This window comes from Ictalurus furcatus, chromosome 15 (genome assembly GCF_023375685.1).
Source record: "Ictalurus furcatus strain D&B chromosome 15, Billie_1.0, whole genome shotgun sequence".
In the NCBI taxonomy this organism is placed as follows: domain Eukaryota; kingdom Metazoa; phylum Chordata; class Actinopteri; order Siluriformes; family Ictaluridae; genus Ictalurus; species Ictalurus furcatus.
This window is the reverse complement of record NC_071269.1, coordinates 23691947-23708074: the sequence shown is the minus strand read 5'-3', so window position 1 is coordinate 23708074 and position 16128 is coordinate 23691947. Positions and strand designations below refer to the sequence as shown.

Genomic DNA, 16128 nt, shown 5'->3' with positions numbered 1-16128 from the left:
CACGGTGTGTGTGATTGCATGTGTGTGTGTGTGTGTGTGTGTGTGTGTGTGTTTGTACACTCGTGCTGTTCGTATCCACCTACGAGTGCTTCATACCGAGAATCTTGGCGTGGGTTTTAAAACTCATTACACTCCAAGTGAAACTCTGGCTTCAAATGTCACTACAAAAATAAAAACATGTCACACAAGGGTTTTTCAAAATGTCACTCCATGTCATATCGTATCCGTCGGTGTTTGTTTGGCCTGTCTGTCGCTGACGACGCCATGTCGCGGTTCTCCCTTTGCGCCCTCGATTCGAAACGATCTACAAAGGGAATTTTGAAAATTTGCATCCTTTTGCGAATGGTTTCGATGGAAAATGGAGCTCGTGCCCATGACTCGACGCTGCGTGCTATATTAATCATCGTAAATGTTTCTGATTAAATGTGAAAGAAGTCGGGTCAGTCTTAGGAAAGCCGAGAATATTCAGTCTTCTTATTGAAGAGATATTGGGTTAGCTGAGAGAAGGAGAGGAAAATGGAGAGAGGCGTGAAGAGCGTTCATTCATTTGTTCATTCATTTGTTGGGTAGGATTGTGGTGGATGTTGGGCCTATCCTGGGAATCCATCCTGGATGCTAGTCTACTGCAACAGACAGACAGACAGACAGATACTGTAGGTAAGTAGATAGATAGATAGATAGATAGATAGATAGATAGATAGATATTGTATATAGATAGACAGATAGATATTATAGATAGATAGAGAAACAAACTGAGAGACAGACAGACAAAGAAAACATATAGATACATACATACATAGATACGTAGATAGATAGATAGATAGATAGATATTGTAGATAGATAGATAGATAGATACGTAGATAGATAGATAGATAGATAGATAGATAGATAGATAAATAGTATAGATAGATACGTAGATAGATAGATAGATAGATAGATAGATAGATAGATTTAGTGACAGTTATCACTGAATAAATAAAGAAAGAAATGATTGAGTAAATAAATAAGCAAGCAGTTTAGGCCAATTTTAATGCTCCAATAAATATTAATACAGTTACAAATCTGAAATGAATATAAAAATATTAATCCATTCATCCAGTTTCAAACATTTAAAAAATAATTAACAAATAAAAAATAAAAAAATAAAAAAACAAACATATATGCTAAATAAATTCAATTAAAAAATAATAATGTGACAGGAAAGTTATATCAATTCTTTATTAATGCTTTATTTATTTAAAAAAAAAACATCTAGAGCACACTTACACACACACACACACACACACACACACACAGCTTGTAATCCTTTGCTCCCTTCCCTGTCAATCACTTTGTATCCTCCTCTTCCTCTACATCATTTGTCCAAACCTGTCCTTGACAACTGTGTGTGTGTGTGTGTGTGTGTGTGTGTGTGTGTGTGTGTGTGTGTGAGAGAGAGAGAGAGAGAGAGAGAGAGAGAATCCTGGATTCTGCTGTGTCAGACGGATCTAGTGGCATTGCTGCGGGAAACGTGATCAGCTTTGAGGAAAAAACGCTGCACACAGGAAAAACGAGGCGTCACACACACTTTAAGAAAAACAAGGACAATACACATCTGTCTATCTGTCTATCTGTCTGTCTATCTATCTGTCTATCTGTCTATCTATCTATCTATCTATCTATCTAGCCGTCCATCCATCCATCCATCTAAAGACTACTAAAGAAGTCACCTGGACAAAAGTGTCTCAATGACGGGGAAATACTTTGAGGAGTATATAGGAGTGTGTAATGAAGACCATTGCTTTCATTTTGGTTTTGATCATGATTTGGTGTGTGTGTGTGTGTGTGTGTGTGTGTGTGTGTGTGTGTCTGTGTCTGTGTCTGTGTGTGTGTGAAAACATTATTCATAAAAGAATGTCTGCTTCTCGGCTGATGAATCGCGTCAGGCTCTATATTAAACGCAGCCCTGTATTATAGTCACTGTGTTATTATACTGCTCTGAAATGTGAGTCATGCACTCGCATCAAAACCACTGCACTTATTCACACACTGCCATGGCATTCATCACAAACGCAGCCGTCTGCCTACCGATTTATCCTCAGTCTAGTGCAGAAGATCTAGTCCTCCGTTCTGATTGGTCAGAAGGTCTGATTCGTTGAGACAGTAGTTCAGCTAGCCCAGCGTGGGGCACAATAACAACACTGCGGACAGATCGGAAATGCCAGGAAGAGGAAACCGGACCGGCGTACCTGGAGGAAACCCACGGAAGCACGAGGAGAACATGCGAACTCCACGCACACAGAACAGAGGCCGGATTCAAACCCCCAGCCCCAGAGGTGCGAGGCCAACATGCTAACTACTAAGCCAGCGTGTCATCCATTCATAAATAAAATCGTAATTATTAGCAAATCGCCGTGCAGTGAGAAGAATAAAACACTTTGGGACACGCCGTTATCGTAAAATAATCCACGCCAAGGCACTGCATTAAATGTAACTATAACCAGATAAATAGTACATGTGATTCTTGAATAAATAAAATGATCAAATCGCTGCGATATAAGAGGAATAAAACACCTCCGGACGTGCTGTTATGGCTCCCATTAAACGTACTGCAGCTATTAAATGTAACTATAAACGGATAGAAATGCTCAACATGTCATTCTTTAATAAAATAAAAAAATTCCCGCGCTATGTGAGAAATAAAAATACTTCATGATAACAGTTGTAACAGTAACTCCACTTCGCAATCAAGCCACATCACACCGCCTCATCCTTTCCTATCTGAACAGATGAAAGGCAACTATAAATGGATAAAAAAAAAGCACATTTTGTCATTCTGTAATAAATCAAATGGTTAGCGATGACAGATTGGGCTATACGAGGAATAAAACACTCCGTCAACGACACGCATTCATTATAATTATTACTGTAAATGTACCTATAAACTGATAAGAAGTACACCGTGTCCTTTTTTTAAAAAGAATAATAGTAATAGTAATAATAATACTAACATAATTGTTGGGAAATTGCTGTGGTATGCGTGGAAAGCACTTCAGGACGTGCTGTTAGTTGATATAGTTTCCCTGTAACAGCGCGCGTTCAATTCAACGTAATTAGAAACGGATAAAAAGTTCAACATGTCGTTCTTTAATAAGGAAAGATGGTCACTGTTGGCAAATTGCCGCAGTATAAGAAGAATAAAACACCCCAGGACGCGCCGTTGTAGAAAATGAATCGACTTTAAAGCTCGCGTCCGTGTCAAGACGCATCACGCGGTGTCAAGACGCATCGCGCGGTGTCAAGACGCATCACGCGGTGTCAAGACGCACGACCCCCAACTGTTTTATTCCTTCTCTAATTCTCTATTCAGTGTTCTTTTACACAGATGTTAACAGATGTTCCGACACACTAAGAGCTGTTTATGCGATTACGCGGAAGATTCGAGAAGTCCTTACAGGAGTACGTGTTTTTTTGGGATTGCCGCAGCGGCAACGATTTCTTCAAAAATCCGCGACGTCACTCGTAGAGTTTTTGTGCTTTTGATTTTCCTCGAATTGACGGAATCGCAATCGCGCGAAACGGTTCTTCGCACGCTCTTTCGCGGTGATGTTTGTCGGTAAACGAGACCTTTTAGCTGTGTTCGAAGACGACCTTGGCTGAAAGCGCATCGCGATAACGCCACATGACGCGTCTCGACCCGAACCTGCGGAAACTCTGCGGTAATTTTGGAAAATTGCACGCTCCGACGATTATCGCGGCGTTTACGTGATTTTGCGTTCGTTTCCGCGATTTGTAAAATCGTTACAATTCCGGAGGGACTGCTTAACGTCTGTAAAACTACAGCTCGGATACCAAACGTTTAGCAGTTCGGATTGTCCGAACTTCTCACCTGTTGAAGGAAATGAATGATTCATTAGGAATTATTTGTTTGTTTGTTTGCTTTTTATTTTTATTTTTTAAATGAGGCTAATTTGCATACATAACATGGCGTTAGTGTTCTCACAGTGCTGACGTTGCACCTGAATGGAATATGAGTCAAAGACAAATGCAAAGAGAAGTGTGTGTGTGTGTGAGAGAGAGAGAGAGAGAGAGAGATACAGAGTGCAGTTTTGATTTGAGTCAGAGAGTTTGTGTAGGACGAATCTCTTCTCTCTCCATCTCTTCTTTCAGTTTATCTTCATCTCTATCTTCTTGCTCCATCTCCTACAGAATGTATTAATTCTATGTTTGTGTATGTGTGTGTGTGTGTGTGTGCACGTGTGTTACGGTCCATGTGATCTCCAGCCACTTAGTACAAGTGTGTGTGTGCGTGAGTGTGTGTGTGTGTGTGTGTGTGTGTGTGTGTGTTTCTCAGTGAGTAAGACGAGTGGGCGAGAGCAGCAACTGGTCTGCTGTTGCATGGCAAGATATTACTCATTTCCTTAGCTGTGTGTACACACACACACACACACACACACGCGCGCACACTCGCTCTCTTTGCAGGCTCTCGACGTCTTGTGACTCCTCGGTTGTGTCTGTATTGGTGTGTTTGTGTGTTGAAGGCCTGTTGCCATTGCTGTGTGTGTGTGTGTGTGTGGAAGAAAAGTGGGGACCTGTAAGTGCGTTACACACGCGGAGAATTTTAGCCACTGCACGGATAGCTGCTCTGCCCACTCAAAGGTCAGTCACACCATATTACCGCTTGGATGGGAAAACACTCTCTGTCTGTCTCTCTCTCTCACACACACACACACACACACACACACACACACACACAAACACTAACTTACACTTTATGCACTCTATATGTTCACCAGTTTGTTCTAGTTCGGTTCTGATTATATGCAGTGAATTATAAAGTTGTTTGCTATCTATCTATCTATCTATCTATCTATCGATCTATCTATCTATCTATCTATCTATCTATCTATCTATCTATTAATTTAATATATTCTATCTCTATTGATGTACTTATTAGGTGTGGTAATCTGTAGGAACCTTGCAATTCAGTTCTATTTCAGGTCTAACTCCGAGCACTATGATGTGATTATAAAGCAGTTCCCTTTGCATCTTTATTTATCTTGATTTATTTATTTATTTATTTATTTATTTATTTTTATTTCTCCAGCCTAAATGATGTCGTCCCCAACCCTCCCCCCAACACACACACACACACACACACACACACACACACACACACACACACACACACGAACGCCAATCGAATCGAAACGAATCGATATTTCCCCCGGAGAACGTTTACGTAAATAAATATGCCGAATCGTTGTGTTTATTTTCACTGAAATAATGCACCTGAATTTTTCGAAAAAAAAAAACCCCCAAAACATATAAGAAACGCCAGCATCCGATATCAACAACAAGGAAACGTTATTACAGTTGGTAAATAAATAAATTAATTAATTAATCAATTAATTAATATCTCAAATATTAAAAGTTTATGATCTGCGATATTGTTTCTTTGGGCTGCTCACTCTCACACGCTCATTAATATTCAAATACTGCGTATTTTAAGTAAATATCATACAAATCTTATTTATAACGGAATTTAGCATCTGCATGTATGTAGACTATGTTTCATTTTTATTGCACATATTTGATTAATTGGGTCATTTTTGGTTTGGTTTTTTTGGGTTGTTTTTTTGTTTTGTTTTTTTTTACATGTATGCCTGTGTAAAAGTTCGATTAATTAATTAATTAATTAAGTTCGATTACTCAATAATCGAACTTAAGATGGGTTTTCCCCATCTCCACCGTGTATGTGTATTTATCATTCAATCAGAACACTCTATCTATCCATCATATGATCTTTTCTAACCGTTCACATTATAACTGTAGTAGCACTTTACAATAACAGTACCGTACATTAATAACCGTGCACTAATACCGGAATGAATACTTTCTTAAATAAGAACTAATCACCGCTGTACTAATCACGAACTAATGAAGCGCTGACCTTAACTCCGCGTTGAATGACGACCGGCGCAAGTACACGTCTGTTAGTCGATGTGTTAATTAACACGTAGGAGTCAACTACATTACACATGCTCCATGCTCCAAGAAAGAATATGAATTAAACGTGCATCGTTTCAAATTGTTTATGTAATTTAATGATACTCAGCTGCGTACACGAACATCATGGCCGTTATTCACGCGTGAATTCCTAAAACTCAGGTCGTAGTTAAGGTTACTTCTTCATTACTGTAGCTCGTGATTAGTACGTGCCTTAACTCGGCGTTAGTTCATGGTGAAGTAAGTATTAATCCAGGTATTAGCGCGTGATTACTCGTGTACTGTTAGTGTAAAGTGTTACCCAGTTTGTTAACACGCTTTAGTAGCGCACTTTTGTGAGGAGATGTATGTTTCTACGTGTATATTTATGGAAGGAGTCTCCAGCGTCAGCGCTTTGTAACAGTCAGAAGTAAAGCTGTAGCGTTGAGAATAAGAGACGCTGGTGAGGGAAGGAATTTTTTTTTATAGCTACTGTAGTGTATGTGATAACAGGAAGTAATAATGATTAAATATACATTATACATTATTAAATATACATTACAGAACAGTGGAATTCTTTTCCTCGGATATCCCAGCATGTCAGGAAGTTGGGGTCAGTCCAGAGTGCAGGGTCAGCCATGATACAGCGCCCCCTGGAGCAGAAAGGGTTAAGGGCCTTGCTTAAGGGCGCAAGAGTGGCAGCTTGAAGCCCCCAACCTTCCGATCAGTATCCCAGAGCCTTAACCGCTAAGCCACCGCTGCCCCCCTAACTTGACTTTCCACAACATTAACTGCAACTATATACACATAGGACAGGAAAATAATCACCTCCATGTGGCATCAGTAACTCCTCTTTATCACACCACGCAGTTGTTGATTATTTTCATGCAACAGCGCACCACCAAGTGTTTTATCTCTTCTATATACAGGAAGAAATTAAGGGGCGTGGCCAAGGCAGAGCTAGAGTTCTGCGTTATTTGTAACATAGCACTGGAAGTAATGTGTGTGTGTGTGTGTGTGTGTTGTCCTTGTGTTCTCTGTCCTGCTCAAACAAAGCGCTAACTTGCTATACATCAGCTATAGTATGTTGTGGCTCCGAACCATTCTACATTAGCACCAAAGTTATCATGTTCTCCTTCCCCGAAAAAAAAAAAAAACTCTTTTCTTCAGCCCCGACTTTTCTTTCTGACTGTTTCAGATCCTGACGAGAACTCTGTTATCGCCCGCCGGCGTATGGGAATCACCCTCAGTTTCAGCAGCTCTAAATCCGAACTGTTTGAGTGAGAGTTGTGTGATATTTCCCAAAGACTAAAGTGAAGGTGTTAAAGCTGCAGCGTGTCAGTGTGAGACCTGGCTTCGACGGTTCAAAAAAAGAAAAGCCGATTTACAATGCTGCTGTCTGTGCTCATCTACTAGACGTATTGATTTTCTGTGCTGCCTGAAAGGACAGTCAGAGGTGCTCGGAGTGTACAGAGTTCTTGCATTTTATTTCCCACCTGAAGCCTTTGTAGTGTAAATCCTTGGGGCTGCTTTATGTCCAGAAAACTTTTTCAGATAGAATTAACATTGTAAGTTTATTCACCATGTCTGAACCTCTCTGCGGATCAATATATATCTAAATGTAACCCGTTACAGGGCACAATCGCACACGCATGCACACACCCATTCACACACTATGGACAATTTGGACATGTCAATCATGTCAACGCATAGGCTGTGTCTGGACTGGAGGAGGAAACTGGAGTACCTGGAGGAAACTATCGAAGCACGGAGAGAGCAAGCGAATTGTATGCACACAAGGTGGAGACGAGATTAAAGCCCCAACGCCGGAGGTGCGAGGCAAACGTGCTAACCGCTAATCCACCATGCCCCAAAATCCGGCACCAGTTTTACATTTAACTTTGTTTTCTGGTTTTTACAAAGTTCTGCTAAAATGTTATGTTGTCCGTGTATAAAACCGAGCCAAATCAAAGCACACACCTTTCGGGATCAACTCTTAAAATGTAATATTCATACATCATAATCTATAGCTCTGTTTGGACAGGATTAAATGTACTTTCTTTAACGTGCACCTATTATGGTTTCTCAAATATGACCTTTCATGTAGCGTGTTATATACGGAGCTGTTTGTGAATGTAAAAAAGTCTGCAAAGTTTCCAAATTCAAAGCGCACGACAAACGGAGTTATCGACTCCCAAAAGAAGGAATCGATTCTGAACAGCTGAATCGACTCGTTAGTGATTCCAGACTTTACTTCCTGTACGAACCTACGTAGATTTGTAACAAAAAAGCCCCGCCTCTGGTCTTCATCGGCTGCTCGCTGACAGCGGTAGACCAATCACGACAGACTGGGACGTTTGACCAATCAGAGCAGGGTATGCTCTCTGAAAGGAGGAGTTTAGAACGGATCATTGAACGAGTCATTTGTGACACTGGGGGGAGAAAAGCTAACACTGCAGTTTAAATTATGAGCACGTTAACGTGTGGGTTGTTTTATTTTTTTTTGACCTCGGATGCATGTAAATCTATCGTATGAGACCTTTTAAACAAAAGAAGACACGTTTGAAAACCATAATAGGTGCACTTTAAAAGTTAATTTTTCTTAAAATGTCCTTAATGTAAAAATAAGGCCTTAATTAGCATTAAAAAATGTCTTAAATGCACGTTTCAAAGGCCTTAAAAATGCAACCGAACCGACAGCGTGAAGAAGATGTAGGTGTTATTTTGTCTGGTTGCTGTGTGAGACGGTATGGATGCGTATGCACGAACACAATCCGTCATAGCCGATGTATCGTGACGTAGCATGATCGACGTGACGTGCAGGTCTTCGAACGTTTAGGAAACGTCTTGAACATGGTATTAAAAAGCATTACATCTGAAGTGCCGATACCTGCCTGTTTCTAGATATAAACGAATGAGCAGTTCATTCTCGCTGTACATTCTTGAACATCTAACATTAGAGGCTGCAAAATAGCGGTGAATATAATCACATCATAAAATCATTCCATAATGCTCTCTATATATTTGTAAATAGAGAGAGAATATAACGTAATGCAATAAAATAAAAGAACATATGAACGTTTATGATGCAATCATCCCGATTTTTTGAAGGAGAAACCTGTGAACACTCGTTCATCCCATGTTGATAGACTTAACTGCGGACCAGACATCTCACAGATCTCCTGTAAAAATGTTATTACAAAAGTCACACAGTGAAAGCCGTCTGTCCTGAACAGCGCTACTACTGAAATGAGTATTGTGCTAGAACCTGACAGATGAAAGTAGAATAAAGTGGACGACATACAAGTTGCATTTTTGTCGTCGGGTCTAATTTCGTCGGAATTGACTTGTACTTGTACTCGGTAACCCCCTACCCCATCACCCCCGCCTCCCACCGACCCACATCTTATTTGCCCCATCTACGCTTTTTTTTTCATGAGTCTTAGGTATCAGGGATCATATCCAGATAGGGATAATGCACATTAAAAAGGAAACAGTAAACACGCCCAATCTGATTGCTCAAACCACTACAGGAAGTCTGAGACGCATTTCAGTCCAATTCTATACCAGTGTAAAACAATCTGTCTTTAAAGATCCGCACTTTAAAGCCTTTATACCTCTTCGCAAAGATTTACAAGGGCATGAAAAATTACGATTTTATTTTTAAATGCGGTAACCGTCTTATTCATTCAGGGCTACTGAATGACATGTGCTGATTTGCATAGTCTGTTCCTAGTCATTACTTACGTGTATGACATAATCCACCCTGTGTACACCCTTTATAGTGCACTAAATACAGTATAGTGCGTGCTGTCGGTGATTCACCCGCAGAAAAATAATGTCACAGAAGCGGTTTCTCCAGAAATTAAGATGAAAAATGATACACGATTAAAAGGATTTAAAAAAAAAAAAACAAACCATCGCTGAAAACTTTATCTCGTAAGACAGCATAGATAGTTACGTTTGCAGGGGATAAAATTAGCTAGCTAACTTAGTAATGTCTCACAACGTATACATATACAAACTAACATTAGTAATAATAAACCAATAAAATAGTGTCTGAGAATATGTTCACGTCCAAAACAAATATATATATTTGTGTGTGTGTGTGTGCTAAACAAAATTCTGTTATGTTTCAAAAATAAACTTCAGACACTGAGTTCCAGTATGAACACATTTGTATATATTTGAATATGCAAATACGTTCATGGTAGTGACATCACAATCGTGTCGACTCCAATATACAGTACGTTTACTACGGTATATTTTCAAACTATTTCATTCTATCTTTCTGTTCATCTTGAGTACAAACTCACTCACCAACACAAACTTCACTATATCTCAGTATACTGTTATAGTACAAACATGCTTCATAGAGTGACTCGATATCTGTGATGGAATATTTATTTAAGAAGAGCAGCCGTTTGTACCAGCGAGTGCTGCTTCTTACCCATCAGCCCTTGGTTGTGCAAGAAAGAAGCAAAGCCATAAATAGGGGAATAAATCGAGGCCAGAAATAGAAAAGCCCGGGCGGAAATATGACTGCTTACACCGGGGCTTTACTCATATTCATTACAAGAAAGCTCTGAGCATTTTCACTACTGGAATGACTATTGTACTAGGACGCTTATTTAATTATAGTTATTTTCACTTTACAGGCTTACAATTTCGATATGCATGACATTTCTTGGGCAGAAGAAAAGAAATAGTGAGAACAGTGGGATGCCAAAGTTTTATACTTTGTTGTTGTTGTTGTTGTTGTTGTTGTTGTTGTTGTTGTTGTGTTACTGTGGTAGAAATATGAGGGGTTTTTTTTTTTTTTTTTTTTAAAGTAATGTTCATTAGAGAAATTCTGTCATTCCGACCAAAACAGAACATAAAGTTATACTGACTGAGTAATTTCTGAAAATCACCGTGGTTGCTTTGATCAAAATCAAAGCTGTGTGTGTGTGTGTGTGTGTGTGTGCTGCTTAACCGAGGGCAACAGTGTGTGTGAAAGCGAACACGGAGCAAACCTCAAATGTGACTAAAAACAGATCTGACAACATTTGTAATACAATACAAATTTAGAGATCGTTCATCTAAAGATCCTGTTATTTTTTTTTTTTATTTCATTTTGATTGGTAACACGCGTACACTGAAGCACGTGCTGTTAAACAACGTCCCTCTTCATAATAGATCCGCCTTTAGTTTTGCGCTGGATATACGGTATGAGTTTGATATATAGAGAAAATGTTTGAAAGTATTTTCTTTATCGACTTTAAGGGTTCTTTGGTCGTCGTTCTGTTGAAACCCTTAAAGTAGCTACGTGTGAACCTGTGAACGTCTGATCTGAGCCTCGGATTCCTGTTCTTGGCTGACTGGAGTGGAACCTGATGTGAGCTTCTGTGCTTGTAGCCCATTCACTTCAGGTTTCGACGTATCGTGATGCTTTTCTGCTCAGCACGGTTGTAGAATGCTTATTTGAGTTACTCTATCCTTCCTGTCAGCTCGAAAATGTCTGGTCATTCTCCTCTGACCTCATGAACAAGCTTCCACAGGCAGAACTTTCGCTCACAGGATGTCTGATGTTTTTTCTCACCATTCTGTATAAGCTCTACAGACTGCTGTGTGTGAAAATCCTGAGTTTGTGAAATACTCAGTACTCAGTACATTGTTTCATACTCGATGAACATTACCTGAAGCTCATGACTTTTATCGGCATGATTTTTTTTTGCATAGTGCTGCTGCAACATGATTGGCTGTTTGGATAATTGCATGAATGAGCAGTTGTAGTTAATAAAGTGGCCGGTGAGTGTATCATCATATCACATATTACAGATGTTGGTCATGCTCACTGTCACCGGTTTATTGTGTTTGTTGTTCCGAAGAGTGTGTTGTTTGTGTGTTTCAGACTGGTATCTCCATGTATCCCCCTCACACACACATACACACACACATGTTCTCTGCCTTGAATGTATGGGCTCAGTTTCCATGGCGACAGCGGCGGCGCTGTAGACGGAGGAGCAGATGTGGCGTCGAAACATCAGAGAGTTTAATTTAGAGACATTAGAGAAACTCCCACACACACACATTCACACTCTCTCTCTCACACACACACACACACACACACACACACACACATGCAATGAAATGAGAACCCTATCTCTCTGTCTGTTTGACTTCCTCTCTTTTCCTCTTTCTCTCTATTTCTCTTCCTCTCTCTCCACACCCTCCATTCTTCTCTCTCAACTTTCACATTTCTCTATCCATCAGTACCTCTGTTTCGCTCCATGTCTCCCTCCCTCATTCTCTCTCTCTCTCTCTCTCCACTCCTTTCATCCTTTTCTCTCATTCTCACCATTCCGACTCATTCTCTATATGCGCCTCCGTTTCTCCTTCCTTCTACATCCCTCCTTCCTTCTTTCTGTCATTTCTACCATTTCTGGTTCTCTCTTTCTCTCTCTCTCTCTCTCTCTCTCTCTCTCTCTCTCTCTCCCTTTCTCTCATTTCGCGCAAACTCCCCCGCACACCCTGTGGCGAGCTTATGGCAATCAGGGGTGGGTGGTGAGCAGCTCGTTCAATTGCTACGGTAACGGTGACTGACAGCTGGACCCAATGGTGTGAAGTGTGTGTATGTGTGTGTGTGTGTGTGTGTGTGAAGGGTGTGCGTGTGTGTGAAGTGTGTGAAGTGTTCCCGTGGATGGTGACGACTTGTCGGATTCCCACTTTGCTTCAACGATCCGAAGAAACTTATCAGCATTTTTCCTCTCCGAAGAGCAGGCATATTGCCTCCTGTAGTGTATGTGTGTGTGTGTGTGTGGTTCAGGTATGGATTTGTGTGTTTGTTAGCACATTGTTATTGTGGGAATCACATGTAAGTTATATTTAGATCTGTTCAGAGACTCGAGTATTGGCTGGATCAGTGATTTGGCCACTTTATGATTTTTTTCCAACAACATTTCTCTCTCTCTCTCTCTCTCTCTCTCTCTGACACTCTTAGTCACACATTGCAAACTCTGGATGGAAAGTGTTTCATTAAAACCCTCACACACCAGAGCTGTATATCTGTGATTGTAAGAAGTGACCACATACTAATCACAGTCAGGGAACCCACAGTACGCTGAACATTCTTGAAGGAACAGTGTATATGTACAATACGTATGGTTCGCTTATCCCAAATGTCATCAGTTAGCCAAGAAACGATTGTTTCCTTATTTAGTGTCATGCACACTGCATTTCTGAATCACTTGCTCATGTGGTTTCTGATACATTCGCTTTTTCTCTTTCTCAGGCGAGCAATTCTGAGCGCAGGTCCGAGTGAATTGCGATCTTGTGCGTGATGCTGTTCAGCCGAGAATCTTGCCACCATCCGGACCCCTCGTTCTCCCCATCAGCCCATGTGACCTAGTTTTGGCCCCTCAGGCCTGGGGGAGACCCCATGAATCCCAGCCTCCCCCCGAAAAAGCGCGAGTCCCGGCAAGGCTCGTCTGAACAGCGCCCCCCGGAGGACGAGTTCAAATACCCGGCACCGCTTCGACACCGGAGACAATACCTTTCCGAAGGGCAGGAACACGTACCGCGTGGCGATAAAGAATTCCTTCCACCTCCTCCACCACCTCCCCCACCCCAACTTCCAGCCCTTCCGTTTCCCCTATCATGGCAGCTGCCCTACCACTCATCCCTTCACCACCCATACCTTTCTGGCCAGGTGAGAGAAAGACGTGGCTCAGGTTCACCTTCCTGGAGAGATGGATCAAGTGGACGGAGGTCAGAAGGTGAAACAGAACCGCCAATTCCTCACCACTCTCGCTGGCTACGAGGAGAAATCAATTCCCTTGGTTTGCATCCGTCCATGTCAATGCCTACATACAAGGGCACTTATGCAGTCGATTCCAGGGACATGTGGCCCTATTTCAGGCGAGACTATGCCTCCTCTCTCTTCCCTTCATCATCCTCCTCACACCTTTTCCCACAAACATCACTCTACCACAATGATTTTCTTTCAGAAAGCAGGCTCAGGTACTCAAGCAGGAGACATAATGGTCTCGATGGACAAGGCATTAGATCAGAATCCAGTGGAAGGGTGGAAAGTGGAAGTGACTCTCAACCAAGAGTTGGTGGTTCCCACTCCAACGGAAGGAAGAAGAATCAAGAAGATCTGGTAGGGCGCGATACTAGGAGGGTATCCCCGTCCCAGGTGGGTCCTAATGCACATTCCTTCCATCACAATACGGACAGGGACTCTCTGGCAATCCTAAAACCTCCAACTCCCCACACTTACACCTCTGAAACACGAAAGACAAAGGCTTCTAATGAGCCTTCCGTTGGAAGTGCCTCCCAATCAGGAGCTCAGATCTACTATGCCCTGGGGTCTCTGTACTCCTCAGTTCACCATAACCCTCAGGCATACCCCAGTTTTAATCCCTCAGGTCCTCCTCCATCCCCTCTGAGGAACTCCCAGCACTCTCCTCATGGTCAACACAACAACCATGGGGTCTATCAGGAGCGAGAACTTTCACCAGGATCCTATCGACCCTCTGTTTCAGTCCTCAGTGGTCCTGACCCACCAACAAGTGCAGTCCTACCTCATTTTGCCAAGGGTTCCCTTATTGAGTTGGCCGGTGGCCGTCTGAAAAGGGTGGAAGAGTTACAGACGGAGGATTTCCTGCACAGCGCCGACACCACACCTGAGTTCCACCTGAGTACCTGCACCATCCTACTCATCTCACCTGGACCCACCGATGGCTTCAATCATCTGCAGGTTTTGCTTGCCGACTGCAACACTCAGGTCAGTCCAGAAGTGGGAAAGCCATGGCTATCGGCTCTAGAATAGATTGACAAATGTTAACTCACTTTACCAGTCAGTAAAACAAAAAAAAGTGTTAAATCAGTGCATATCGGTAGAAACATATTGATTACTATATACGATTAGAAATAAGGGTTCTTCAAGGGTTCTCCGCATGGTTAAGAGTTTTACCTCTAAGGATTTAACTTCAAACTTTTCAAGAAAAGCCCTCTGTTCTCGGGTACTACGTAAAACCTTTAAGGGACCTTCAGAAGGATAAACCGAAGAACCTTTCGGGGTAGTAAATAAAACCATAGTAGCCTTGTTTTGTTGCCTCGTTTAATATATATTCGACAGATTCATAGAACCAGTGTGCATTCAAGAATACAAAATAATGTGGTTTTTTTTTTTCTTTTCATGTCGCAACATTCAGTGTTTGGGTCTGTTGCATCCTGTTCTTTGTGGATATTGTGTAATACTGAACATTTTATCCTGACATAAGTGTTGCATACCGATATATCAAAATCTACACCTTAAGATAAACACATTTTACATCCAATACACCAGATAAACGATTAAACCGCCCATTACTACTACTACTACTACTGCGATCGTAAAGTGTAGTACACTCGCCCCGTTTGTGCTCCCAACGTTTTTGACCTGCAGTGTGTCTCTAGAGGTGATTTAGTTGCGTTCCGTATGAATGAAGCATTTTAACCTTCCTACAAGTGTGCTTGTACAAATTCTTATGAATATGCAAACATGAGCTTGCGCTGCTACACAACTGACACAGCGGTTTGACTCTAAAACCTTCCAGTATTCCCGATGAACTCGTTACTTCATGCTCGTGTGGTAAATGATGATATTTTAGATAGTTATGAACGAGAAAAGTCATATGAACTTCACATATGAGCAATCGCACGATTCATATCTGAAATGTACGTGTGTTTTGGGTTTTTTTTTTCTTTCATATGCGATACAATGCTTTGCATATTTTTTTTTTTCTGCATGATTCATTTATTTAAAAGTTTTCTCGCATGTCCATGTGTGATCACAGATTACTCACACGGTTACTAGAATTTACTCGTGCAATCTGTGCGTCATTGACAAGTTCTACACGTGATTAGTCATATAATCACATGTGAAAACCATAGGATCCTGTGAAATGTGCAGGGTTTTAGGATTTCAGAATTACTAATTAGGTTTCTATGAGTAAATGATTAATGAAGAAACCTCAATGTGGTTCCACTGTATGTATATGTATATATATTTTTTTAATTTATGAGTTTGACAACATACTGAGTTTAAATTGCATTACTGTTTTAACAACACTGATTTATACATTTACATGTACGCCCTTATCCAGAGCGACTTTCTTTATCCAACTGAGCAG

At 41.1% G+C, this 16128-nt stretch overlaps 1 protein-coding gene across 1 annotated transcript in view; it reads left to right on the top strand.

Moving 5' to 3' along the window:
- Window positions 1-16128, top strand: part of zmp:0000000926 (ataxin-1) — a 36993-nt gene that overhangs the window by 17793 nt on the left and 3072 nt on the right. The window contains exon 2 of the mRNA XM_053643694.1: window positions 13242-14738. Within this exon, the coding sequence (XP_053499669.1) occupies window positions 13389-14738 (1350 nt within the window). The 5' untranslated portion in view covers window positions 13242-13388. The remainder of the gene's footprint in view (window positions 1-13241; window positions 14739-16128) is intronic.